Source organism: Pezoporus flaviventris, unplaced genomic scaffold (genome assembly GCF_033815535.1).
Source record: "Pezoporus flaviventris isolate CSIRO_AGI_PZ_B2104156 unplaced genomic scaffold, CSIRO_AGI_Pfla_v1 ptg000036l, whole genome shotgun sequence".
Lineage (NCBI taxonomy): Eukaryota > Metazoa > Chordata > Aves > Psittaciformes > Psittacidae > Pezoporus > Pezoporus flaviventris.
Genome location: NW_026892584.1, coordinates 33,752,852 through 33,780,463, shown reverse-complemented (window position 1 = coordinate 33,780,463; position 27,612 = coordinate 33,752,852). Strand labels below are relative to the sequence as shown.

The 27,612-nt window shown below is 41.0% G+C and overlaps 1 protein-coding gene across 2 annotated transcripts in view; it reads left to right on the top strand.

Annotated features, from left to right (window-relative positions):
* The first annotated feature begins 214 nt into the window (after nt 1–214).
* The window catches only part of CCDC88C (coiled-coil domain containing 88C), a 96,108-nt gene continuing 68,710 nt past the window's right edge, over nt 215–27,612 (top strand). For both annotated transcript variants that reach the window (XM_061463781.1, XM_061463780.1), the window contains exons 1-3: nt 215–616; nt 701–801; nt 9,104–9,212. In XM_061463781.1, coding sequence (XP_061319765.1) covers nt 557–616; nt 701–801; nt 9,104–9,212 — 270 coding nt within the window. In that variant the 5' untranslated portion in view covers nt 215–556. The remainder of the gene's footprint in view (nt 617–700; nt 802–9,103; nt 9,213–27,612) is intronic.

The following is a 27,612-nucleotide window of genomic DNA, read 5'->3' as shown; positions in this document are numbered from 1 at the left end:
TCCTGCCCGCGCCTGACTGTCTGCCCTCTCCCTCCCTCACCCGCTGCCGCCCAGGGGCGCCGTCTATTGGCCGGCGCCGACCCTCTCCGGGCTTCTCATTCGCGGCGGGCCGTGCCCGTCACGACGCTGCCGCGGCCCGGCTCTAATTGCCGGGTCAGGGTGCGCTTCGCCACAGGTAGTGTTGCTCCGGCGCTGGGGCTGAACGGTCTGTGGGAGCTTTGCGCCTCCACCTCTGGCCGTGGACAGCTGTTGCCCTTCGCATCGCTCTCTCGAAGCTGCTCGCTCCTGTCCCGGCCGCCGCTCCTGCAGCTGCGGGGCGAGCTCGGCGGGTGAAGAGCAGCCTGTTGCTGCTGGGAGGAGGGACCGGAGCGGCGGCGGGCGGTCCTGAGTTTCCCCCCTGCGCGGGGCGGGGGAGCGATGAGCAGCGCATTGTTTCCCCTGTAGGCAGCGCCCGACGGGCAGCGGGGCGGCGGGGCATGGGTTCCGCGCCTTTGTCTCATGAGTGAGCTGGCCCCGCTCCCCCAGTCTCCCGCTACTGCCAGCCGGACTCGGCGACATGGACGTGACCGTCTCTGAGCTCCTGGAGCTCTTCCTGCAGAGCCCCTTGGTGACCTGGGTAAGCAGAGGGGGGAGTGGGGGGCAGCCGGTGAGCGGCCGGGCCCTTACGCCATCCCCCAACCCTACTGTCCTTCTCCGGCAGGTGAAAACCTTCGGCGCCTTGGGGAGCGGGGACGAGGACAACCTCGGCATCTACATGGACCTGGTGGATGGCGTCGTCCTGAACAAGATTATGCTACAGATGTGAGTGGGCTCTGGAGGGAGAGACCGTGCGGGGGAGGGCAGCGCCGAGCACGCCTCGGCCCTCACCCACGGGGGGCGCCGGGGCTGCCGGAGGAGAGGTCGCCACTTCAAATGGCGGTGTCCGGCTGGAGACGGCGCCGTCTTTATCCTCCGCTGGGAAAGCGGACAGGCTGGAAGGACCGGGTGCAGGGCGAAAGCACCACGTTTGCATTTTTCCTTTTGGTTTTCTTTGAAATTAACAAAAAAGAGAAAAAAAACCACACCCCATGCGAACTCGGTTCTCTAAAACATGCTTTAATGTTTTTCTCTTTTGGTGGTGTTTTCCCCTTTACTCCTCTTCCCCCCAGCCCCAACAGTTACTTTTTCTTAATTGTTCATATATGCTGTAGGGGAAGGTATATTGCATTACTACAAATAAGGAAATGAAAGTGCTTTATCATATGAAGCTTTAATGGAAGGATCTCATCTGAAGTGTGTCTGCTCTTGTGTGAGCTTCAATATTAAATATGTAACTTAGAAAAAAAAAAGCCCAGCATCACTGGTATCTCTTTATGGCAGCACTGTAAGGATGTGTCTTCAGGAAACTTACTTATAAATAGCTTAAAAGAGCAAACACTGAAAACACTGTAATGTTGAAATGAATGGTTGGTAGAAGTTGAACGTTTCTTTTAACCACATCCTTTCCTGTTGATGGTCTGCTACATGCAGATCCTGACTGTTTTCTATCATCTTTTAAGTATTCTGAAATGTGTCTAACAACGTTTGTAGGGAGAAATATTTGACTTTCTAGAGAGGAGCCTTTGGAAATACCTCAGTTTTGGCGCTGCATTCTTTCAAGTGAATAAAATCAATTGAAGCTTCAGTGATTTGCAGCGTTAGGCCGAGTCCCAGTACTTAAATGAAGAATTTGTGTCGGAATCTTCAAGTGAAATTCCTGAAAAGTAACTTACTTACAACCCCTGCTCCATCCAGTGAAGTTGGCAGATTTTGTTATCTTTTGGTATCTGGCTGCTCCATCTGACAGGTAATCATGTTTTCTTCTGGTTTGTGGAAACTAACAATGGAGATTGTGAACTGGAACTTAGTGTAGCTGGTGAAGGCTCATGGTTTGGAACAGAATCCAGATCAGTCAGCCCACTTGGTGATGACAGGCTAGTGGTGTAAAGTGTTAGCTGTGATGGAAACCTGGTACAAAAAGAAGACATAAATTTCAGTATTTTTCAAGGAATAATTACACTTTTAAAAGGTAACTTTCTGCAAATTAGGGCCTTGAGTATGAGCAGTTGGATCCAGACTTGTAGTTTTCCAAGATATGGGAAATTGGGTTTAGATTTATGACCATTATGCTTGGCACGGAGAGGACCAACCGAACTATCAAGGAACAGCAGCAGTTGAGTCTGCTGCTCATTTACTTAGCTATCACGGTTAAATAACATGTGAAAGAATCTTACCCTTTCAAAACAAGAAAAATTCATTTAGTAGTTGCTCTTGAATTTTGTTAAATAGGCTGAAGTTATGTGGCTTTTGAACGATTGTGGCACTCTTATGAGTGATGTGGTTTAGAAGTGATTTATCCAGTGGTGTGCGCAAACAAGCAGCCATCTGTAGATGGCTGTTGAAACATGTCTAAGGAGATACAAAATTATTAAAGTCTATGGAGCAACTTAACAATGCTTTGAGGACAAAGAGTGAAGAATAAGATCTCCTGGAATTAATGAAGATAAGCATATAGGCTGACCAAGTGCAGTGCCTCTAGTTGGCATTTTTGTTAGGTACCATGTGATTGTGAGAAATGCCCTGGCAGGTTTACTTGCCCTGGGCAATCAGGTAAGTAAGTTTGTTTTTTCCCAAAAAAACATGTCTCCCAGCAGTGTTCCCAAAAGTCTAAGTGGGGGACGCACAAGCAGTGCAGAGCAGGAGACTGGGACATTACCCCTCCTTTTTAGGCAGCTTTGGCAGTGCTTCAAATGGTGCCTCGGTGCTTGAAACTAAGAGCTTTCTACCGAGAGCCCAGGACTGTTTAACTTAGGAAGGGTTGTGGTTGTATTTATGTATCCCAACCCAGCAAGGCACTCTGGAAAGCTGCTGCGACCTTCACTTTTTCCTGACTTAACCTTTAGAAGTAGCAGTGCAATTACTGCTTGCCTGTAAATCAGGAAAGCCTTTGAAGGCATATTTCTGCCCACAAAGCTTTCAGAATAATGAAATAAGCATGTATTTTAGATGCTTGCTCATCAGCTTTTCAGGTCCTGATCCCTGAAGATGACTTCCAGTGTTTGGCTTGAGACTTCTTGTTGAAATTGTATTAATGAGGGCCTTTGATAAATTGGCTAGAATCTGACATACCATGCCATGACAGTGGTGATTGCCTGAAAGCACAGATGTGTGCATGCACACACACATGCAGAGAACTGGGGGTAGCAGAGTGGAAGAGCTGGGCTCATGGTGTCATAGCTGTCTCCTTGCATGCGTATTACTTCTAGGTTTTTAGCTTAAATAACCTGCTTGCTTGCTTACTGGAACACAAGTAACGTGGGTACGTGAGCTTGCATCTAAACACCAAGTGTGATGCAGTACTTTGCTGCAGATCAGCAGATTTCTTTCAGTGAAAATTTTGAAAGCCAAATTCTTGGGAATTTCATTATTAAAATAAAACATCTTTGTCCTGCAGCTAAGCAGATTTTAAAGTTTAATCCATGGCCAAAGAGACAGGTGGATCTGTGAAGAAATCCAGATATACCTGTTGAGTGGAGGTTGCTGAATGAAGCTGTTTGAGGCTAGTGGGCTGTACAGTTCAATCAGCCTCTGATTTCTGTTGTAATAGATTGGATTTTGCTCAAATGCTCTCTGGCAAGAAGAAGATCCCAGCTGCTTGAAATTATGGAGTCAATGTTTTTTAGGCAGTGGGCTCATATCAGCAAGGCAGCTGTGTCACTGGAGAGATATGGGATGTCTACCACTCTTCCTGTCCACAGGTCCCTGCTGGCTATGTGACGGGAGGTGAAAACAAGGCTGTGTCTTCGCTCTGTCTTTTTCAGAAACAGTCTGCCCCCAGGAATGCTAGGCCTGAATAAAATGTAGTTTGCCTCAGGCTCACCAAATGTAGCCATGGCACAAGAGCAAAAGAAGTGAACCCAGCCTGGGCTTACCTAGATTCTGACTACAATGTGATCAGTGGGTAACCATCTGTTGGGCTTTGCTGGTGATTCCTTAGCTTACTGATCCCTGACAAAACAAGACCCTTTCTAAAGAACTGAGGATTGCTTAGTTCTCAATAGTGGTGCCTAGATGCTTAACGAGTTAAAGCTAATAAGAAGAGACAGCAGTGTTTGGTTTCCCCCACCTATATTTTAAAACAAGACAAATGTTTTTTTCAAGTCATTTTGCTCTAAAAGACTAGTTTCTTTTTCCTGTGTGCTGTCCAAGTGTATACCTCAATCTGATAATGCAAAAAGGACATGTTGATTTTTGCAGACTTGCAGTACTGGCTGAAAACTCTGCATACAAAACTTTGTGCTAATCTTCAAAGTGGAACTGCCATATTCCAAGTTTCTGTGTTTCTGGTGCATTTATATGTATCAGGTTAATGAGGTTCTCTGTGGACAAAATTTAAACTTTTTTCAGATGATTGTGTGTCACTTCCAGTATGAAACTAGCATGTGGCCATACTGCTTAGACTGCCTTCAGTGTTACAGTTGCAGCTGTGGCATAACACCTACAAGCATAAGCAAATATTTGTCCTGTTTAACTTACTGTAGAAAGCTTTTTATTTGGGAAATAGCATGGGGGTTTACACATGCACATAAATGTTTTCATATTGACTTGTTCTAATTCTTCTAATTGATGGTAGACTCTGCTGTCAAAATGTTTAGTGAATAGGAATATGTCTTAGGAGTACAGCTGATAAAACTGCTTGCATTGAAATCACATAATAAAAATGCACAATAATAGGTCTTTCAATTTCAATCACAGCTGTCATGGTTTGTGGTACTGTCAATCTGTGGCTTTAATTTGAACTGTGTGACAGGAGCAGCCATGTTGTGAGAGCACGCTTCTTGTGATTTGCAGCAAATGGCTTGAATGCTGGAAGGTTGGAGATATGCATCTGTTTAATTAAAAATCTCATTTGGAGGTGCATTTTTCTACCATGTTCTAGGCAATTTGGAAACCCTGCCGGCCTTATTGGCATCATCCCACTTGATGATAGAGGAAGAAGTTGGATGATGGGAGAGTTAGGCTGGTCCAAGAATGGTGTATTTTCAGTTGGCGGGTTAGCTGCAGAGTGAAGTGCCATGGGATTCTGGGCACAGCTGGTTTCTTCTAATGTCTCATAACCACTGGGCCTGGTTTGTGGGCTTCCCCCTTAATCATGGAAAAATCCATGTCAGAAATTTCTCAAATGAGAATTATTATTTTCATTTTTTAAATTTTTTTTTGTTATTTCTATTTTATTAATTGGTTAAGAGATTGCATCTTCAAGCACTTGTGCTGCTGGCCCCATGCCTGCTGAACTCATCACTTGGCCTCTGCCTCCTGGCCCTTCCTTTTCTCTGTGCTCCTGTAAAAGTCATGAAGGTGTAAAACCAGAGGACTTCTTTAAAATGTTTGGGTATGTAGTAAGGTTTGAGACTTTCCTTCTGTTCATGTGGCTTGGGTGTTTACTTGTTTGTGAAGTACCTCTCTTAGTCATGCCACCTTCGTCTTATTTGAGCAACTTTTTTGATCTTTACAAGTAGGTGATTTTTAAAAAGGGAGCTGTAGTTTTCATTACGTGTGTGTGTGTGTGTGTAAGGGAAATACTAAACATCAAGGGACTGAAAAAGCATCTCACTGAAGTCCTGTGCAGGTATTTTTCAAATACATTCAAGAATTTGTATGGGTTCCCTGGTTGGTGTTGTAAAAATATCTTTAGTTTTCAGTGTGATCCTTGGAAATTCTTTCTGTAAGTTCTTCATGAAGAGGTTTCACCAACCAAACAGGTCTTAGAATGTGTCAAAGTTTGGTACCAACAGCTCTGTTTTCTTGATAGTGGAAAAATCTCTAAACACAGAACTTGCCCCTTACAGTGTAAAGTTTACTCAGGTGCTTTTTTTTTCCTTGAGGACTCTGCTTCCCCTTTCCGCTTTTCCTTTGCTGTAGATCAGGCTGATAGGTTGTAGTGCTTCAAGTACCTCAATCTCTCTAGGTTTTTAGCCGCCTCCTTTCACTTCTGTTGAGATCAGCAAGTGCTGTGTGGCTGTGGGTGTTCTGGCAGCTTGCTCTTTTCCTGAGAGTGCAAGTAGCCTCAGTCCTCTGGGCTGCCTCTCCCAGCTCCCCTGCCTCAACCCTTCCATGTCCCCTGAGATGTCTCAGGGACAGGTGACTGACATGGAGAAGGCGACAGCAGGAGGGATCCAGCCGACCTCACATAATGTGACACGGTTAATTTAGGCAGCAGGAGTGGCGCAGAAAATGTTTGAAAAATGCAATAAATATATTCTTTCTGAATAAATGCATGCCTCAAACCCTTGATTCTTATTAGTAGTCTTCATTTCCATGCTTATGTCAAAAAATGTTTTGCCTGTTCAGATGGATAAAACTGAGCTTACCTGGTAAATGGCAAAGAATAAATCTTTTTTTGGAAATGTCCCGCTGCCTCCAAGAGTAGCTTTCTGCAGGTCCTCCAACTTCTTGTCTGTGGAGCTACAACAGTTGTAGTCAGTATGAGCTTATCTGACCCAGGATTAAGAAAAAATGTGGCAGCAAATGAAAAAGTAATGGGATATTGCTTATTGGGAAGGGACTGTTTAGCTTTCCACCTAGAGACAATAAGCCCTGTGGTAGTTTGAAGTGTGGGTTGTGCTGGCCTTCCACTGCAAACCGTCTTCTCTGGAGTGAGCTGAGGGACTGCATAAAGTTGATTATGCAACATATACAGAAATCCATACTGTCATTTTCTTCGAGCTATGTTTTCTTTTCAGAAAAGCTTTTAACTTCATTGTTTGTGGAGAGGAGGGGGCAGGACAGCCAGAGTGACACTGTATGCTGCCGCTTGCCTCCAGGTTAAGAGGACCCTGAGGTCAGTGGCATTAAGGGCACTTGGGGCAACCAATTACCATTAATGAAGGTGATAGGATAAAAGCCCCGGAACTGCTGAGGGACTGGTTCTGCCAATGCTTGTGTTCTTGTAATAGATGACTAGCCCCACTGTGCCAAAAGATGAGCAGTTCTTGTCTTGGAAGGAGGAGTTGTTCTGGTTCTTACTTGCTTTGGAGAACCTCACCCAAGTCCTGCATTGCACTGCCTACAGCTGTTGAATAAATCTGCTCTCCTTTGCTGTGGCTGGTGGGTGTGTTTTGTGGAATTTTGCCCCATTTCATGTAGTTTTGAGATGGGTTGTGAAGTATTGCTCTGCTGTACAGTCAAAGCTTTCTCTTCCTGGCTGTAGATGTTGATCAGTACCAGACAGTGGCATGGCAGTGTGCTGCTTACATGAGCTTTCCCATGGAAACAAGAACTGTAGGGTGGTCCTTCTGTTTGGCCAGCTTCTCTTTTATTGTGCATTTCTTCCCTTTAGGCTTCCTGGTTTGTTGTCATGACCTCACCAAAAAGGCTAAGCATCCAGCTTCCTTCAGGGTTCAGCTCAGACAGTACTGAAGCTTGGTACTCTCGCAGTTGAAGCCCAGGTGCCATTTATGCTTCTCCAACTTGCTGTGCTGCAAAAGACCCATACTGTCAGTTGGTGTATGGGTATGACTTCTGTATCTGCGCATCAGTAAAATGGAATACTTACTACAGATTTTGCTTTAAAAGCTTCTAACAGTAGGTTTTGTTCTTTTTTTTTTTTTTCGTGATTGATTACAGTGCCAGTCAGTATACAAAATCCTTTGCTACTGTAAAGGCTCTGTAGGGTCTTGCTACCAGTGACTAGTTTACACAGTGGTCATCTGTACTTCAGTTTGCTTGAACTCTGGTGCATAAATACTGTGTCTGATGTTATCTGCTGCCGTGGAGGTTTTCTCTCATCTCTGGAATATCAATGTATTCTGTCATATTTATGCACATAGCACTGCTTTTACTAAAGAGGCGCTTTGGGATGGCTGTGCATTTAAAGAGAAATAGAAAAAGCTCTCTCACGTACTTATGTAAACTTCGGCAGATACACTTTAAGAACAAATATTGGATCAGTTCTCTTATTTTCTTGTCATTGCTGGAGTTCACTGTTTGGCCCTGGAAGAGCTGTGAATGGCTTAATTAACAGCCACAGAGCAGAGCTCTGGGAGGCAGGTGTTTGGATTGTGTGGGAGTTTGCTGATAAGAGTATTTATTAGAGGGAGAACACAAGACTTTGATCTAAGGTGTTAGCAGATAAAGGTTTTCAGGTTCCTTTTGTTTGCAGCATGTTAGGGTGTACACAGGCTATCTGAAGGTGTACATTCATATTAAATTATTTACAGCTTTTTTCCTGTGTTTTATCTTTTATTTTAGAAATTAAAAAAAAAATCAGGTACAATTTTGATTTGCTTTCTTTAAAATCAAATAAACTTTAGGCTTCTTTTCCTAAAATCTTTACACCAACTTTTTTCTTGTTTTGCTTATATCTCTACCTGTGTTTATGTTTTATTCATATCTTGAAGCCCAGTAGAGTGTTTATGAGGCACAGTGGATATATGAGTATCTCTCTGCTGTACAAAGCTTTCTCTTTCTGGCTGTAGACTTTGGTAAGTGTCAGACAGTGGCATAGTAGCTTGCTGCTTACATGAGTTTTCACATGGAAACAACTGTGGGGTTACATCTAGTAACATCTAGTGAGTTGATATGGTATAATGAAAGTGCAATGTTTCTTTTTCCCTTCAGTGTATAATAGATACAGGTTCTGCATTGATCAAGTGTTAACACCCTTCTCTTGTCAAAAAACTTCCAAAGCCAAGGAAGGCATGGTAGTCTTTCCTAGGCTTCCCTTTATTTGAATAAGATAAACCCCTTATTATCAGAGACTGCTTTGATCTAGTGTGTACAAGCTAAATATGCTCTTTTCTTTGGGGAAATACAAATAGGAAGGGAAGCTGCCCTGAACTGCTGTGTGGGTTAACTATAAAGTATGATACTTTGTGGTGTTCATGGAAATTTCCAAGTTATACATATGGGCAAAGGTAATGAGCTTTCTCCATTGTAAATTAATATATATGTATCCTATATAATTATGTCAGCACATTTAATGGGTAAATTTTTAAGGGTTTTCCTAATGGTGTATTACTGAGATATTAAATCTTAGTACTGAGTAAAATAGTAATATTTTGTTTTATTTTTCCTCTTTTAATAGAGATCCTCGACCAACCAACCAGTGTGTCAACAAGCATGTAAATAATGACACCTATCTTCGGGTTCAAAACCTGACCATCTTAGTCAGAAACATTAAGACTTACTATCAGGTGAGATTTTGTCTCTCTGCTCATTGATCTGTGGTGATTGCTATAATGTTTCAGCTGGTGCAGGGGCTAGTGGCTCAAAAAAGAATTGATACAAGAAATCAAAAGGAAACTGTTTATGTAAAAGCACTTTCAGCCATGCTTTCCTTATGAAGTGACAATCCACCTGCCTTACCTGCCCCTCACGGCCAGAGGCTGGTTCCCGGCACCCCTCTTCTTTCAAGGAAGAAATGTGCTCAAAGACTATGATAGTGCTTGGATAGTACATGTAGTAAAAAACCTCCTTTGTGGTGAGGTAGCAGGCGGTGTATTTGAAGGGATTTGCTGACATTGGAGTAATGGGTTTGGGTATAAAATTTAAAACAAGTGACTTTCTGTTAAAGGGGCTGCCAGCAAGCAAATGGTTATGAAGAACTGTACTTAATGCTAGAATATAAATGTCAATTTGCTATAGCATTAATTAGGAAAAATCTGTTCTTATCTTGAAGGTAGACATTGTATGCTGTGTACCTGTTCTTGGGTGTTAAAGCAGTTGTTTGTTCCAAACTCCTCCTTTAAGAGACTTAAGTGCAGGAATTACTGCAAATTCTTACAGACAGTGCGCTTCTTAGGCATCGTTCTTGAACTGACTGCCGGTGTTCCTCTGCTGTAATAGTGTTCCTCTAAAATGAGGGTGGTGACAGCTGAGAACCTCTGCAGACTTAGATACATATTTGATGCTGCTGGGAAGCCACAGAGGTAAATTCAGTTATTCTAAATAGAATTTCTGTATACACACTGTAGTGTATATTTAGACTCCTTAATGAGAGGAGTAAATGTTCTGCTATTTTCTTCTACACATCTTTTTGCCAGATTTGAATGCTGTGCATTATAAACCAGGCTGAAACCAATGAGGGCTGTTAAAATGCTCCTCTGTGTATGTGTCTTGAGCTTATGATGGACAAAACAGCTAAACTGTAGGAGTTGATGTCAGTGTGCTCATCTTGGATACTTAATTTTTTCTGTACACGCAGAAGAGATTAAATGCTTAACTATTGTAGTCCTTTTTGATGCTGTTTTCTTACATGTTATTGCCTACTTCTAGTCCATATTATTGCCACTGCTATGCTTCTGACCTTGTTCAAGGAAGCCTAAAAGAGAGAGGGACTTGTGGAGAAGTTGTATGGGGTAGATGACTCATCTGTGCAAGTTACAGCAGCTTGCTAGTAAAATGAAGTGTGTAACTCTGTTTTGATATTATGTAGAAGGGTATCATGTATTTCTGAAGACAGCTGACGTGTCTTGATTGTTGAAAACTGGAGATGCTAATACAATGTGATGTCATCCCTGAGACTTGTGATTTTTCAAGGGCGAAATTCCATTTGGTCATAACTGGAGGCTGAATGTGGGTATTTTATTTCTTTGTTACCCACTGAACAGTGTAACTATGTATGGAGTCTACAAGGAAAAAGGACTGTTTAAGGCCAGGGACAGGATTAGTTTGTCTTCCTCTCTCCTCACCCCGACAAGATTTACAGTCTAAGAGTCTGGTCCATCAGATGTTGAAACTCAAGCCTTTTATTCATGTGACTACTTTGTCTTGGAGCTGATAATACAAATTCTTTAAAGAGTACCTTAGCAGAGCTCAGGTTCATAAAAAGAGAAAAATTATTAATAATTATATGATATGTTGCTTAGTGTTTTGTTGACCTAGCTGTTGTGTTGTCTAATCGTAATTCAGTAAAGCTAGCAATGACTAAAATAGGTTAAGACAGAGTTTTCAATGGGAAACAGTAGTTGAGGTTTGCTGTCACAAGCGTAACCGTGAGATTCCTGTTGTAGTCAGGAAATTAAGTACCATGCATTTTGTTGCCTGAGGACTACATATACTTCATGTAAAAAAAGCTAAGAGTCATGAGAACTGATCATTCTTTGCATTTGGTCCTGAAAATGTGTAATTAGAGCAAAGTTTAAAATAAAATCACATTTTTTGTGATGATAATGTTGTATAGTAAATGTACTTATCCTTGTCAGAATTGCATTTTTCAGGGCAAATCCAAGGTCTTGATGGTAATCTGAGAATCCCTTTCATGTGGTACTGTGCAACCTTCAACTCTCCATAGTCTGGGTGGAGTTAAGGCCATCTATGCTGTGGCCAAGCTCTGAGTGATTTGGAGTGTAATGTTGCATCTGTACTAATGTCTGTTAGATGTTCAGAACATTTCTTTGTATTTTAGGATCTTGTAGAATCTACTTTTTTTTTTTTTTTAACATGCAACCAGGTGGCTGCTTTGGGATATATTAAATATTGTTAGGCCTCTCTTCAGTGTTTAGAGATGTTTCCAAGTAGGTTGAAGTTGTGGGCATTGTTTGAAGTAGTATTAATATACTAGCTTCAGTTAAAGCAAGTATAGTGTCTTACTGACTGAAAACATAGTCAAATTTGATTGCAGACTGGAAGTGGGAGGGGAAAAAAGTTCCTGACAAACAATAGGAACATGAATTTGCTGCTTCCTCAAGAGAAACAAAAGCTCCAAAAATACAGTGTTGGCCTTGACATTTTACATTCCCTTTCACTTAATGGACCCAAGTAAAGTTTACAGCTTCATAAATTCTAGGTCTCCTAGAATTAGGAAAATGGCACTTCATGCTTCATTGAAGGACATTGGAAGGTATGAAACAATACTTGCCCCTCTCTGCACTGGGCAGGATTGATCAAGAGTATGACATAAATTCATGGTACTGTAAACTCTATCTGAGGAAGGTGACATAACTGGCTACTAAAATTACCTTTGATATTCAGAAGGCAGTTGATATTTCAGATCACATAGTTGTCTAGTTTATCTGTATCTAATATCAGATTTCTTATGTATCTGTAGATAATCTTTGTTAAAGCAAAATTCTCATTAATACAGATAACATTAATTATTATCTGAAATTAATATTATTCAGAAAATAAGGTTAGGTCTAATCCAGAAGCATGAGTCTAGGCATTCTTCACAGTGTTGTGGCTGTCCTGATTTCTCAGGCTGAGGGTTTGTGCCGGGAATGACAATGAACAAGCCAGGTTATTAGTGGAATTTGGTTCTGATTTGAGCCATAGAGTTTGGTTCTTACCTGTGCTTTGGCAGACATAACTTAGGAGTGGTGAATGCAATGAAGCAGCATTTTTAAGTTCAAATAAGCTCTAATTTTTAGAAGTTTGATAACTGAATTTTAAAATTCAGTTATCATTAAAAACTTTTTGAAGAGTTGTATAGTTGTATTCTCACAGCTTTCAGCTGCATGAAACTGGATTGTTGGTGGCTACTAGGAAAAATGCAGTGTCAGGACTGTTAAAATGAGGGACAATATTGGTTGCTGAGGCTTTGGTGGTGGGTTTTTTTTTTTCATAGGGTACGTAATATTTGTTACTAGTGGTAGCAGTCATGTCTGCGTTTCCTGCTCTCTCAGCAGTTGCACCTTTGCATGTCTGTGATTGGCAAGAGGTCCCACTTTTGAAACCAAGACCAGGCAAATGACTCATTTTGCTGTGGGATTTCATGAGCATTCAAGAGAATCTGTCATTAATTGCATTTAATAACTGTTACAGCATTAGTTCACTGGAGAAACGGCTGGTCATAAAACTTCTGCAGTTGGTGCTGTATCTTGGAAAAGGGCTGAGCATGGCAGAATGTGTTCGTTGCTCATGGTGTGAGTTTTGTTTGTCTTTTCTTGCTCTGACTGAATCCAGACACTTGGCTGTCTTTAAACTGGAATTCAAAATGCTTTTGTAAGAAATGGTTTAGCACAAAAAATTACAGGCTACTGTCTGTGACTGCAGTGACGATGTTGATTGAAAGAGTCAATAGAGAACTGAATGTATTGGAGAAGAGGTGCTGATCCACTTCTCATTGGGGCAGGTGTTGTGCATCCTAGTCAAAGGGTGAAGTCTACATACTACAGCTAACTGGTGTATGTGGAAAAGATTGACCGCCAGCTGTCATCTGCTGCCTTGTGTTGATAACATGGTTGGGAATGTTGGTCCTTAAACCAACACTAGCTAGTTCAGTCCAACACAAAGGAAATCATCTTGCTATTCCTGAGCTCTGTCTTCACTTTGAAAGGCTTCTGTTGTGAGTTCCACTAAGTCTTATCTACTGGTCCAATTAAATTGGTTTGAAAATAGTTCAGGAGTACTGCAAGACTGAGCAATGCTTGGCTTCATTGAAATGAGCATTCTTGACCGTTGTTGCCACTGAGCTGTTATGGCCTTAATTCCCTGGGGCCTTGTGCTTCTTTTCCAAATGGTGATCCATCACAGCTGTGGCAACTATCTTCATAGTGGTGTGGCACTATCCCTGGTTTTGTCAGAGTTAGTACTAACCTTGTTAGTACTACAGTTTGTTGGTATCATTAAAAAAAAGGCAACAAAAAAAACACACACAAAAAAGCCCTTAAGCTTCAACAACCTATGCAAGCTGTTATTGTTGCTGGTTCTGTCACTTCTTATGATGGAACAAGAAAGCTAGAAAATCTGAAGGGTGTTAGCCTATGCCTTCACTGTGCTGTGGACAATATTTAAATCCTGTAGTCTCCATGTAAGAGCAGCTGTCCTGATGTCTGCAACACTTGGAGAGTGTACTCGTACCTACAGAATTTTGAAAGAGGCCTAAGGCAAGCAGGCAGGGGAAGCTTGAAGTGGCTCTGCTGTGCTTCCTCTGCTCATGTGTCAATCCTTGGGTTTAGTGGCTTTTTCTGAGGAGCTAAAAATCACTTTGATAGCAGTTTATAAAAAAAAAATAAATTCTGACAACATCTGTTTTGATGTTAGCTGGTTTGCTAACCCTCAAATACCAGTAATCACTCCTACAGTATATAGGAGTATATATAGGAATGCTGGAGAGGGACTCTTCATTAAAGTCTGTAGTGACAGGACAAGGGGTAACGGGTTAAAACTTAAACAGGGGAAGTTTAGGTTGGATATAAGAAGGAAATTCTTTCCTGTTAGGGTGGTGAGGCACTGGAATGGGTTGCCCAGGGAGGTTGTGAATGCTCCATCCCTGGCGGTGTTCAAGACCAGGTTGGACGAGGCCTTGGGTGATATGGTTTAGTGTGAGGTGTCCCTGCCCACGGCAGGGGGGTTGGACCTAGATGACCTTAAGGTCCTTTCCAACCCTAACGATTCTATGTTTCTATATACTGCAGTTCCAAGCAAAAATTCCTCCCAGTTACATGAAAAACTTGAGGCAGAAAGTGAAAAAGAAGTGGCAGTTGTGGCCACTGAATGCCTAGCAGATTGCTTCATGTTTTTAAATAGGTTGGAAATATATCTTAATTTAAAAAAAAAAATTAAATAAAAGTGTACCAAGACACAGTTCTGAAACCATTTATGACTGTGTGGCTTGTGCAGCTTCAAGAAAAAACTTGTAATGCTTAGCATTTCCATTAAAGTGAGGGTGTGGGGAGGAAAAATGAAACCATTCACTGAATTTTTAGAAACTTAACACCACAAATCCTACCCTTCCTACCTAAGCTCACTTAGCTGGGGTCAGAAATAATGGTGAGCAAGGATGCCTTACTTTAAGGAATGTTTCTACAGACGTGTGTCCTTTTACTTGGCTGCTCCATACTTGTGTAAAACAAGTACAAGCAGCAGGGTTTTTATCAGGCATGTTACAAGGTATTAGGTGGCTGTGAGTATGGCTGTGAGCTGCTGTTGTGTTGCTGTGGCTGTGTGAGACTGTTCTGTCTTCAGGCTGGGGCAAAAGCTGGTTCTCCTGTGGGTCAGCAAAGGTCTTGCAATACCAGTAGCCTTCAGGTCAATAGACGGCTCCTGCTTCCGTATTTGAAGTGTGGAGTCAGGCTTAGAGCTCTTGACTGGACTACGAAGAGGAATTCAGACTTGGAGCTCCAGATTTGGGCACAAGTTATGGACTGGGAGTTGTACTCAAGCTATAAATCGAGTCATGGAAGTAGCAGTGTCCTCTTTTGTGAATTGAAATCTTTCCCCTCTAGGCAGGCTAGTTCTAGTGGGCTGGTAATTCAGTACTTAGCAAAGTAAACACCAAGGGGCTAGAAATGCACATAAAGGCACACACCCTTAAAGTAAAAAAGCACTCTTCTGTTCTTAGGGGGGGGGATTTTGTACCCACAGTTGCCTACTGAATTAGGTAAGTCTTTCTTTTGCTAGCCTTGTTTATTTGGTATGTTAAACTCCAATATGCCTGAGTGATGCAATATGCTTTCTTTTGATTCCTGTTCCCTGGAGATCTTAGTTTAGCAGCTCCTCATCTTGAGCTTTAAATTCCAAGACTATTAACTGAGAATGTCAGCTTTCTCAAGAGCAATATATAAGAAGGTTCAACAGATAAGCTCTTTCTAATTCAAAATTTTTTTGTGATCTCATGCACTTTTAAGTGTCTGTTAACTCCCTTTTCTGTACAGTTGAGTCGGCTTATGTGCATACAAACTCCTGAATCATTTCTGCATTGGCAATTGTATTGTTGCAGCTACCGAAGGTAGCATGCATGTTCTAGTGGCCTTAAGTTACAGCTGCACAAAGAAATGGTGGTGAGCAGCCACTAAACCTGTGTCTTTTGTGCCTCATTTTATTTTTTAAGAAGTCTACAATAAATAAGTTAACTATGATAAATAAGTTAGTACTAAGGTACCATTGTAGAGATGCTCTGTGTTTCAGTAAGGCAGTGGGCTCAGACGTGGGAAATAACTGCCACTGGCACAATGTGGCATAAGACGTTATCTGCTCTGTATTTGTTTCCACTCCTGTTCTTCATTTGACTCTTAGTTTAAACTTGCTACAGGCACAGACCGTCTATATGTATTTATCTAGTACTTCAGAACCAAGAAAGCCTCATTAAGCACATGACAAAAATGTTTTTAATTATATTTTCTGTTCTGCAATAGCATGCTCATGAGACATGAGGGTTGCATGTAAGACTGGTATTATAAAGACATTCAGTTATTGTGGTGGTGGGTGCAGGGCAAGGGTATGATTGATCTTGGCACAGGCATTCTGGGAAATGCTAAACTAGTGATACTAGTCTTTGATTTAGTCCTTCAGCTGAAAATAGTGGTACCACTCTGCAAGTGGAATAAACATAAGAACATGAGAAGGATCATGCTTACTTTGTGTAGGTCCTGTTATCAAGTTATTTCAGTGAGAAAGAGACTGAGACAGGTGGCTTATTGGGACCAGCCAGACTGATGCTTTTTTCTGTGGCTGAAAATGATCTTGCTCATTTCCAGAAGAACTAGACAAACATTGCTGCTCCAGAGCCGAAGTAAGCTTCTGCAGAGATCAGTTTTAAAAGTGTTTCCAGGTTGGTGAGAGCTACCGTATCACATGGCTAGTAGCATGCTGTTGGGCACCTGAGGTTATTATTAGCTGTGATTCTAGGATGCATTTCAGCCAGTATACTGAATTATGTCTGAAGGTTTAATGGAGAACTGAACTTAGAGAGACCTATTTATTCTCCTGAGGCTCCATGTGAATTTTAATACAGAATGAAATGGTGACCTCAAACAGACGGAAGAGAATAGGGTGGCTTTTAAACTACTTTATTGCCTGTAATTTCCTGGAGCTACAATATGGGAAAGGGCAGAATATGCTGGCATGTGTCTGTGTAGTCTTGTCTTTGTTTTGCTTAATAAGCTAAAGGGGTGTGAATTCATTGTGCAGACAAATGAAGAAACTGAGCCAAGAAAAGAGCAGCAGTGTCCTAAAATACAGAGGCAAGAAGAGGTGGCCTGTAAAATTTTTACAGTATGGAATAGCTGTTTGGTTCCCACGCAGCAGTATTTAGTTAACCTCTGACATGTTAATTGAAAACAATTCTTGGGATGTCTGAATTGCCAAATACATCCACTGTGTCCTTTATATGGCTTAAAAAAGGGTAATGTGAGAGTGTGTGAGGCTTTTCTTAATGGAAGCCAAGGCCTAATGTTAATCTCCTAGGCTATTGCTGTGATTACCAGTTCTAAAACCACAGGGTATTTCAGTCCTATACTACATATATATTTTTGGATATTAGATTTAGGATGTAATATGTTGTTCAGTCTCACCAGACAGCCACGTTCAATGCTGCTGCCTACATTTCAGGCAGATGAACCATTCTTGTCAGCTGAAATTTTGCCAAGGAGGAAGCTAAGTTTAGTAGAGCCTACCAATTTTGGGTAAGTTAGAAAACAGCCTGCATGCCACTTGTAGCTGAAAACAGCTTTGAGATTTATTTTTGCTAGAAGATGATAATAAATTAAAGATTGCTTTGTTGCTTGTGTTTCTGCAATGAATTCTGTGTCATTTTATCCTTTTCATTAAAAAGTTTTTAAAGACAAGAAGATGAAATCCACAAATTTATAGGATTGCAGAACAAAACCCTGAATTGCGTGCCAATTCCCAAAGAACTAATTTCTGCTTTTTAATGGCAGGTAGCAAATGAAGGTGATTTATGTTTATAATCTGTTTGCACGTTCTGTCTATGCAAGTGTTGCCTAATCCAGTGTGGTGCTTTTAACAGTGAGCTTATTGTCACATGCTATATTGTGGCACACTGGGTTCAGTCCATAGTCTTGCTCTCACCCAGCTGTTGACTCTGGTTAAGGTTTGGTGTCAAGACTCATTCCCATCAGTTCCAGTGACATCTGTGACCCTATGGTGTGGAGTGAGCAAAGGTCTCTCTGTGCCTATCACTCAGCTTGCCTAGGCTTTTCACTCCAGCAGGGTTGCTGTTAGCTTTTGTTACAAAGGTCTGTAACAAACTCTCACTTTCTTGGGCACTGCTTTTTCTTAAGGACTTACAAAACCAGTAAGCAATTCTTACCCAGAGTGTTTTCATCTGAGGCTGATGTTTGAGATGTCTTTTAAAGCAGTGCTTATCTGTTGCTTTGAAGGAGTGATTATTAGTTTCAGAAATGTGTGGGAGATCTTGGGTAGAGCATCAGCTCCAAATACACAGTTGTATTCTGAGAATGAAATGTAGTTTGCATAGTAAAGGTCTGTTCAAGCTTGTGATGACATCTTGTACTTCTGGCAAATGTGAATGTTCTTAAGCCAAGAAAGAGTCATGGAGGTTGTGGAGTCACCCACCCTTGTTAAGAATGATGGGATTTAGCTTTTGGAGCAGGCCTCTGGACCTGAGGAAGCAACAGACATGAGGACAGGAGGAAGTTTCAGTGTACTGCTTTCTTTGCTGAAGACAAACCACAGGGAAGGGTGTATTCCCTGCTTTACATAGTGCATGGACTTTACACCAGCACAAATTAGGAAAGGCACCTGATCATGAATGCGCAGAAATTGAACTGCTGACTTGCAGATCCATGCATATGTCTCACATTTTGCGAACTCTAAAGAGCAAATAATGCAGCAAATTAATGTGTGTATGCTGTACTTTAAGCAGAATAACTTTTTATTTTTTATAGCTGTTCAGGTGGACTGTTTGAATGTAAGCTGTGCGAGAGCTGGCGCCTCTCCTGTTTCCCATTATGATTAAGAGATGGAGCTGAAGGGATTTAAGTGTTTAAATTCTGTTGGGTCCTCATATGGCCAGTAAAAGTGCCTAAATAAAATTCTGCTCAGCGGGCTGAAATGGCCCCTGTGGAGTTGTCACTGTCTGTTCTCTTTCATAATTAGCATTATTAAGAGTCTCTAGATGTTTGGTTTTGATTTTTTTAGACTTACAGAATGACATTGTTAGTGACTGTTAGGTGACCAAGATAAGTGATAGACATTGCTCCTCTGGGGGTGATAGGAGAGACTTGTGGTCTTTGCACAAAGGAAAAATGTATAAATTCCTTTTGAATATCATCTTGTCCTGTGAAAATTATTACTTAGTGGGTTATTAATATTTTTAAACTACGTTAGGTGGTGGTCTAGAAAAAGTCAGCTTTATTCACCAGATATTAAAGAACGGATTCAGAAAACATTAAGCTGTTTGCTACAAGGCTGAGAACAAAAGAATGAAGATAAATTCCCTGCGGCACTTTAAAGAGTTGTTTTCTTTGTAAATGGCGATCCCATCTGTAATATATCCAGAAAGGTATTTGTAGGGGAGTGCAGCATCAAATCTGTATTGCAGAAAGACCTGTTTGGCACACAGTGTGTGTTAGAAGGAAAGGGGAGGGTAGTACTGAGGTTAATGCCTGGTTTATTTTGGAGCAGCTGTGCTGCAATAAAGCTAAGTGGCTGGAGTCTCATGGGAGGCATAATGATTTACCACTAGAAACTCAACGGAGGTGAATTTCATCTTGAGGTTTGATATTAAACGCAGAATTACTATGTATAATAAAAGGCTCAGTTGTTAGGATACAGATTCCAAAGAAACAGAATCGGTCCTTAGAAATAGTTACCTTAAAAATAAAGCATGCTTTACAGTTCTCTAAAAACAAACAAAAAGTCCCAGCAAACCCCTTCTATTTGACTGGTTACTGTTTGAGTTACTAGGAGTCTCTCAAAACTCTGTAGTTACTTCAAAGCAGAGCTACAATTTAACTACAGTGAGTTCCCTTTTAATGTCTCAAGGTCACCTCCATTTCAGTCTTTCAAATAGTGGGGAAAAAAAACCCACCAACCAATGTACAAAACCAAACCACCCTGTATCTTCCAGAGTATGAGAAAGCTGCATGTCGGTATCGAAGGCTTTGTCTTTACTTTCAGTGTTTGCGGCAAATGCTTATCCAAACAGCACGTGGGTGTATCTTTACAGTTTTACATGCAGAAGGAATGAGTCTGTAGTAAAGGACCACAAAAGCTGCCATTATTAGAAGCTTTGCTTACACTCCAGTGTTCTTTTCCAGTCATGCAGAGGAAACTAAACCAGAGTGCTCTGCTGTAATTCTCAAACTTGGTTGGGCTGTCTCACATTTCTTCCAGTATGCATTTCCTTTGTAGCCAGAGCCAAAATCTTGATTGGAAAGATTATTTTTGATCTCCCTTTTTCACTTAGCCATTCCTCTTTATAAATTGCTGGGTTGAAATTCTGTGCAATTGAGGGGTTCAATTTTCAAATAATTTGTTATTGCTTGAAGACTTATCTCTGTAAGATGCAGCTATAGTTTGGCCTCTTGCTTCTTAAAGCATCTTGGTTAACTTGCAGTTGCATTTTCTTTGTATGGCATAGGACCTGATCTTAGTGGCACTGACTTAATATAACTTGACATGCCAGCCATCTTCCATGGTGGGGTCTTTAAGTAGTTTTGCTTTGATACCCTTGGCTATTGTGAAACTGGAGCTGTCTGCCAGATCATGGCTTGTTTTGGCTCTTCTCCTTGACAGCATATTGCAGCCTTTACCAGTGTCAAGGTATTTATCACACTTCATCAGTACTACTTAGAGATTTTGCTGTGTTTATGGCAACTGTTTGAATATCTGCAGAAGGACCCAACCTGACTCACTTTTTCAGTCTTGAGCTTAGCAGGGCACCTAGTTTTGGAGGTTTAGTTTTGCAGGCTTTGATCATTATGCCAAACCTGGTTGTAAGAGCAATGCATTCAAATGAGATCTGATTTAGTGTGACAGAGTAAAAAGCAGGTGTGTTTATAACAATCTGAACTGCTGTGCTCCTCCAGCATGCAGAATTTGCAGACAGGCCTGTACTCTGTCACCCATTTATCAAGAATAGATAATTTGAAGTTTCTTTTCATTTTGTTTGCAAATAAGTAGGAATACACTTAGAACAAACAACAACCTCTTGAGACTCTAAAAGGATAATCGTAAGTATAAAAGACCTTAAACCCACCCTTCCTATAAACAAACAAAACCCAAACCACCTTGGTCTTACTAATATTCATGCAAGTCCCTCCCATCATGTTGCATTACACTTAATTCCTCAAAGGCTTTTGTAAGTCAAAAAAATTAATAGTGAAGGGTAGTTTATTTTTTAGTTGGATACATGCTGCAAAATGGTGTATAAGGCACAAACAAGTTCCTGGTATGTTGTTCTTTCTGTAACAGGTAGAATACAATTTCCTAACTGAAAATTTCAGAGTACACCGGAGTCTTGGCTGCATCCACCAACCATATTTAATATGCAAAGAAGGTGACAAGCAAATGTGTTCAGCACATTTGTTTTAAGTAAGCTTTTTTAATGCTAGTTTTTAATGTACCTCTGCAGCACCACAAAACCAGAGGCTATAGCTTACTGGTTGTGAGAGTGATACTGTTGCACAGGTGAATCTGAGATTCTAAAGATGCTGAGTGCTGTGCTAAAGGCTATCATATAGTTATTATAGTAAAAGATTTTTTTTTTTTGAGTATATAGTGTTGCACTTCTCAGTTTGTCTGATTATGTTTGTGTAACTGGTGGAGAAGTGCTGCCAGAAGAAAAATCTGCATAAGGAAAGAAAAGGCTGGGAAACAGAAGTTTAGATTGGATATAAGGAAGAAGTTCTTTACTGTTAGGGTGGTGAGGCACTGGAGTAGGTTGCCCAGGGAAGTTGTGAATGCTCCATCTCTGGCGGTGTTCAAGCCCAGGTTGGACAGAGCCTTGGGTGACGTGGGTTAGTATGAAGTGTCCCTGCCCATGGCAGGGGGGTTGGAACTAGATGATCTTAAGGTCCTTTCCAACCCTAACTATTTTGTGATTCTATGATAATACTTAGTCCTTATGTCTTTCATCCCCAAACAAGGTTGTTTTTAAAAAAAAACCAAACTAAACCATCCTCCCTGAAAGCCCAAACAAAATTCCCAACAACAAAACAAACACCCCAAAACAAACAAAAAACAAACCAAAAAGCCCAACCCCCATGTATCAAAACTTTGCATCAAAAGCTATTTTTTGAACTGTAGGTTTCATTGTGTGTGTTTGGAGAGGGTGGGGAGGGTGGTGTGCTGTTTGGATTTTTTTGTGAAGTACCAGTAAATGCCTCTGCTGGTATATGCTGTGTCCAAAGAGTTGCTTCCCTGTATCTTCTCTGTCTGCTTGTGCTAATGATAGGGCGTGGCAGACTACCGCAGTACTCTTCTGCTGGGGTATGTACACTGTTTCTTCGCTGGGATGAAAATGGTTCCTGCCTAATAAGGTACCAACAAATAGTGAAAGGCACAAGTATACAAGTCTGGAGGTACTTGAAACTCCTTTCTTACCATGGTGATTTGTTGTATTGTCAAGTTAGTCTGAGAGTTACAATGAAGTGCACTTGTGTATAAAGGAGGAAAGCTGAGACTGAAAAACATCACTTCCCCCCCCCCCCCAACCAAACAGAAACCCAAAACCAAAAAAGCAAACAAAAAACCCCCTCCAAACAAACCAGGAAAAAGGCAAACCCTGCTAAATATTCCATACTGGTCAGTTCTGATTTAAGATGTTTCCAAGGTGTTTAATGCAACACTTCAATATTTCAACCATCATTTTGTTTCTACAGCATCAAAAATCCAGATAGAAATAAATAGCATGGGATTTTAAACTTTTTCATACACTGTGATACTTTTAACTGCTGTCTCATTCCATGTTCAACTAGAAACATGATGTCATTTTTTTTAAATCCTCCTTCCCCCTTCCTACCTCCCCAGCCACCAGGTTAAATGTTTAACTTGGCACTTGTCAGAAAAGCAGAAGACCTAGTTTTACAAAATGAGGAAAAGTTATATCAAAGCACATCTGTGTGCCTTTTTGAAATAGGTCAAGAATGTGAAATAAATTAAATGGAACAGTTGTCAGAGAAAAAGGTGGAATTCCCTGACTCCAGAATACCTGCATTCTAGATGTTGATAGATTTACCTTGGAGAAGGGTAAGATCTGAGATAGGATCTTGTTTGCTGGGTTCATGGCAGTTATTGCACCAACAACTTTGACAGTTGTTGGACAGTACTTGGAATTCCCTAAAGCATGAATACACATGAACTGAATTGTACAGCTTCCCAAATTTCCAAAACTTTCATTACAAGCCTTCTATCAGGTTGGTGCCGGGTTCTAAGAACTGGTTCTCCCCATCTGATGGGTATGTTGTGACTGGTGAGCATAGTCAGTTATTTACATGTAGGGAATGTGACATAAGGCAATAGAGAATCCACCTTCAGGAGTGGTGACACCCTCATCAGATAAGGTAAACTCCGAAGGCATTTCCCTTTTGAATGCTCACACCCATACTGCCTCAAGAGACCAGAGCTTGGAGGCGTGTTTGCTCTCTATTCTGGTGTCTTGCTGATTTCCAATGCAAAAGGTGCTCCTATTGAACAGACTTTCCTCTTGCACTTAAAGGCTTAAATTTCTACAGTTAATAGGGCCATCCACAGTGACAGAAGCTGGTTTTTTCCCCTAGGTATTGCAGCTGGGAACTGCAGTCACAGTCCGCCGCTTCAACAAGGCAGCTCCTCCACACATAAACTCTAAAGCTTATTATGTTAGTGTACCTTAATATGTACCATCAGTATGTAGCTAGCTAGCATAAGACATGTCATTTAGTTACTCTGTGTATGCAAAGAAGTGTTCAAATGACACACTGGAATTACAGTGCAGTAGTTTTTGCTGGTTGCTCTGAAAACTCTACTAGAAGGGTATTCTCAGCTCCTTCTGCTAGTCTTAAATTAAGAAAGGATCTGAAAGGTTTTTGTATTGTGAGGTAAATCTCAAGGCTTCAGAGAGGTGATCATGAAAAAGCTCTTAACATCAACTGAGGACTGCTCACTGTACTTACTATTGTGAGAATGGGGAGAGAGGGAGAGTTGTGTCAGTTTTAGCACTCCCAGTTCGTTTAATCATCACCTACCTGCTTTGTGTGGTACAGACCCTTTTGAGTTGCACATCTTTGGCACACACTGCTGCTGTATCAAAAAGAAATTACGAATGGAGTGAACGGATTTCTTGGCACTTGGGAAGCCATTGGAGTTTGTGCTTAACAGAGCAACCAGGCTGACTAATGTAATGCAATATTAAATGCACAGCAGCCTCAATTTCTGTCTACAGGGGGAAACCTGTTTATTTTGGTGTTTGTTTGTGGTTTGTTTTTTTTTTTTTAGCATATCATCTAAGCAGTGATTAACAGAGGAAAAATAACATTTTTGAAAATGACTGTCCTTTGAAGGAACCAACTAGGAGAGGGTAGAGCTTAATAACTACCTCTCACCTTTTTTTAATAGCAAGTCATTAATTTTCCTTTGATATTGAGAGCAAGTCTGTTCCAGTTCCCAAGACATAATGCTGTATGCCCTTGAGGGGAAAAGCGGTTAAGAATTACAAGGAGTATTATGCTCCATATACATAAGCAACCTGCTGAAGTAATAACCTGCTATGTGCCCCTGAGTATCTCTGTATGAATCAGGGCTTTAAAGTGGTGATTGATATATGAGGAATATGTCATCTTTGAGACTAATGAGGCAGCTGCACTTGAGAGAGGAGGAATACATTTATTTTCATTCTCTGTAGCACTGACCGTCGTGCAGGAAGATTCAGACTTGAGTAACCACTTACACTGTTGCTACAATCCTTGAGATAATATGGTTCCTCTGCTGAGACAGAGCAAAACACAGATTTAGCTGAGCATACTTTATTATGCTGTAGCTGTAACAGCTTATCTCATTTCTTGACTGTGTTAACTATCTGAGATTTCTTTTTCTGAGACTTCTTCTATTGCAGAAACAGTCCATTTAGAACAGTCTTGCTTTCTAAATATCGTAACTTTATAGTTTCTGTAGCTTCCAGTTAATCGGTATTTTAATACCTTGTGGTGTAACCTCCTGTAGTGGAGTAGTGTCTCATTCTTGGCCACTGGATTTTAATACCTTGTGGTATAACCTCGTGTAGTGGAGTAGTGTCTCATTCTTGGCCACTGGATTTTATGCAGACTGGTTTGGGAGGAGCTTGGGAGCACAGTAATTCACTTTGAAGAACTGCTGTGATCTGTTTCGTACTTGTCTGAACCCAGCAATTCAAACACTGTCTTCTACATTAACCACTGGACTGCCTTCTTCAGTTAATGGTATACATGAGAAGGACAGTGCATTTGATGAGGAAAATGCATTGAAAATACACATCAAAGGAAATGTTCTAACATTTAATTACCAATTTACCTAGTGAAAATGTTAGTGTTAATTAAAGAATCTGTGAATATTAAGAGTTCAGAATTTAAAGTTCATAGAATCATAGAATAGTTAGGGTTGGAAAGGACCTTAGGATCACCTAGTTCCAACCCCCCTGCCATGGACACCTCACACTAAACCATGACATCCAAGGCTCTGTCCAGCCTGGCCTTGAACACTGCCAGGGATGGAGCATTCACAACCTGCCTGGGCAACCCATGTTTGGCTTCTAAATCTTAAAAATCCGTAAGATGTCCAAAGGAAAATAAAGAGCTTACACGTCTAACCCATAATGAGTTGTCTTGTTACAAAGCAGTGGAAACCACTTTGCATGTTGTGCATTCATAAAGAGGTGCTCGTTAAAAATGCGTTTTTTTTGTCACCACCTGTTATTTGTTTAATATGATGGGTGCTTTACTGCGGTGTTCTATTATTTTTGTCATCTTTCTTTTCCAAAGTGTATGATTCATCACTTTGAACCATATGGGCAGAAATATATTCTGAACATGTGATTTCTGTACTGGCCAGTCCCTGAGGAAAGAGTCTAAAGTCCATGTTTATGACAAAGTGAAGCCTTTCATGTTGTCTTTCCATGAACTTTTCTTACCTTCTGTGTGCCAATTAGGAGATTCACAGCTGTGATGCTACAACAAGGGGGCTGCACTTGTTTAGGCAGCAAAGGCCTCTTTGCTCAAATTCATAAATAAAGCAAACTGTTCTGGGAACAGGGAGAGCTTCCTGCATGTCCTCTGCAAACCCTGGGTTGTTTTTTTTTTTCCCTGTGGCTTGCACCTGAGAGTAGGCATGAGCTGAGATATGGGGTGACCTGGCTGCTCCCCAGTATAGTAGCCCTTGCTGGGGGATGTACCCAAGGGTGTCCCCTGCCAGAATTCTACAGAAACTTTTAAAAGTTTGATTCCTCTAGCACCCTTTCATAAAAATCAGGATGGAATCCTTGTGGTGAGTTACTTTAATTCCCTTTCCTTGACTGCTCCAAATCCAATGTATGAGTGTAATTAGGAATAAAGAGTCCGATTTAAATGTGCCACTGTGTTGCACTTCAGCACTCTTGCCTCTTTTTGACTGTGTATCTCATCTGCTTTGGTGATACGATGTTCTCATTGTGCTGTCTCCCATTTCTTTTCCATGATCGTAGCATGTCCAGTAACAGTTGCATGAGTTGTACACAATGAGTGAAGTATGTGTATAGTGTACTACAATTTATTTATTTATTTCCCCTTATTGAGGGACAAGGGAATGAATAGATGACAAAGTGTCCTTTCCTTTCATTGTGGAGTGAAATCTTTTATTTAACACATTCAGTGGGCAGGTTTCATTCTTGTTCTTCTGCCCTATGTATGTATCAAAAATCTGCCATACACAAAACACCATAACTTGGTGTAATCAGCAGTCTGCTCGCAGGAGGCCCTGCGTTTGAAACAGCAGGAGTTCTTGCAGCTTGGAGCTGAGTGGTGTTGGCAGAGTTGTTTGAAGAAGTTTGCTTAGTTCTGCCCTCATTGTGCTGAGTCAATTTCAAAGGGGCTGTTGCTTCTACTTTGTGAGAATGACTTTCAGTCAAAATTCACAGGGAATCATGTATCTACTAATCTGAAACACAGCAAAAGTTTTTATTTTCAGTTTTGGTTGTGCCTGTTATTCTATTGCTGCTTAGAAAGTGACCTCAGTGATTGCAGATTAGCTCAGGGGAAATTCTGGTTTTTACTACTATGCTTTAATGTTCAGTAGTAAGTTTTGGAGACCCAGCACATCTGCATATTTACACTGTCAATAAAAATTGCTTAGTTTGGAGATTCAAACTTAAATGCCCTATATTTACTATATGTCTTAATGTTGTGGACGTACAAACATTGGCTTATGCTGAGGTTTAGAGGAACAGTGAATTTGGGTAGTGCTACTGACGTGCCAGAGCATCTGGGCTTGCATTAAGGTACTGCATTATAAATGCTGGATTTTCTCTGGTTATTTCGTCCAAATAGTAAGCATCTTTTTCTCCTTCTAAAATTAGTGGGAGCTGCTTGTTTTCAGAGCACTGAGAAGTAAAGACCGTTCATTCAGATGCCCAGCTACAAAATGCAAACTATTACTGTAGGTTTGAAGGCACAGATTTTTTTACTGCTGTGTTTCTTCAGTGACTGTGCTAATTCCCATAGAGCTCTAGTTTCTGATCAGCCATTCATCATTCAACTAATTCATCATGCTCTTTGCAAAAAACAGGTTTGGCAAAGTAACTCAAAACCTCCATCAGAGTGTGTTTAAACAGTGACGCAGAACCATTTTAATAAGTTATGTGAAATGCTGCAGGTGAACCAAACAAGAGTCCTTACTCCAGCACTTAACATTATCAACATCTTGGAGTTTGCAGCGGACTAGCATTGCTCCTTTCTCTGTTCT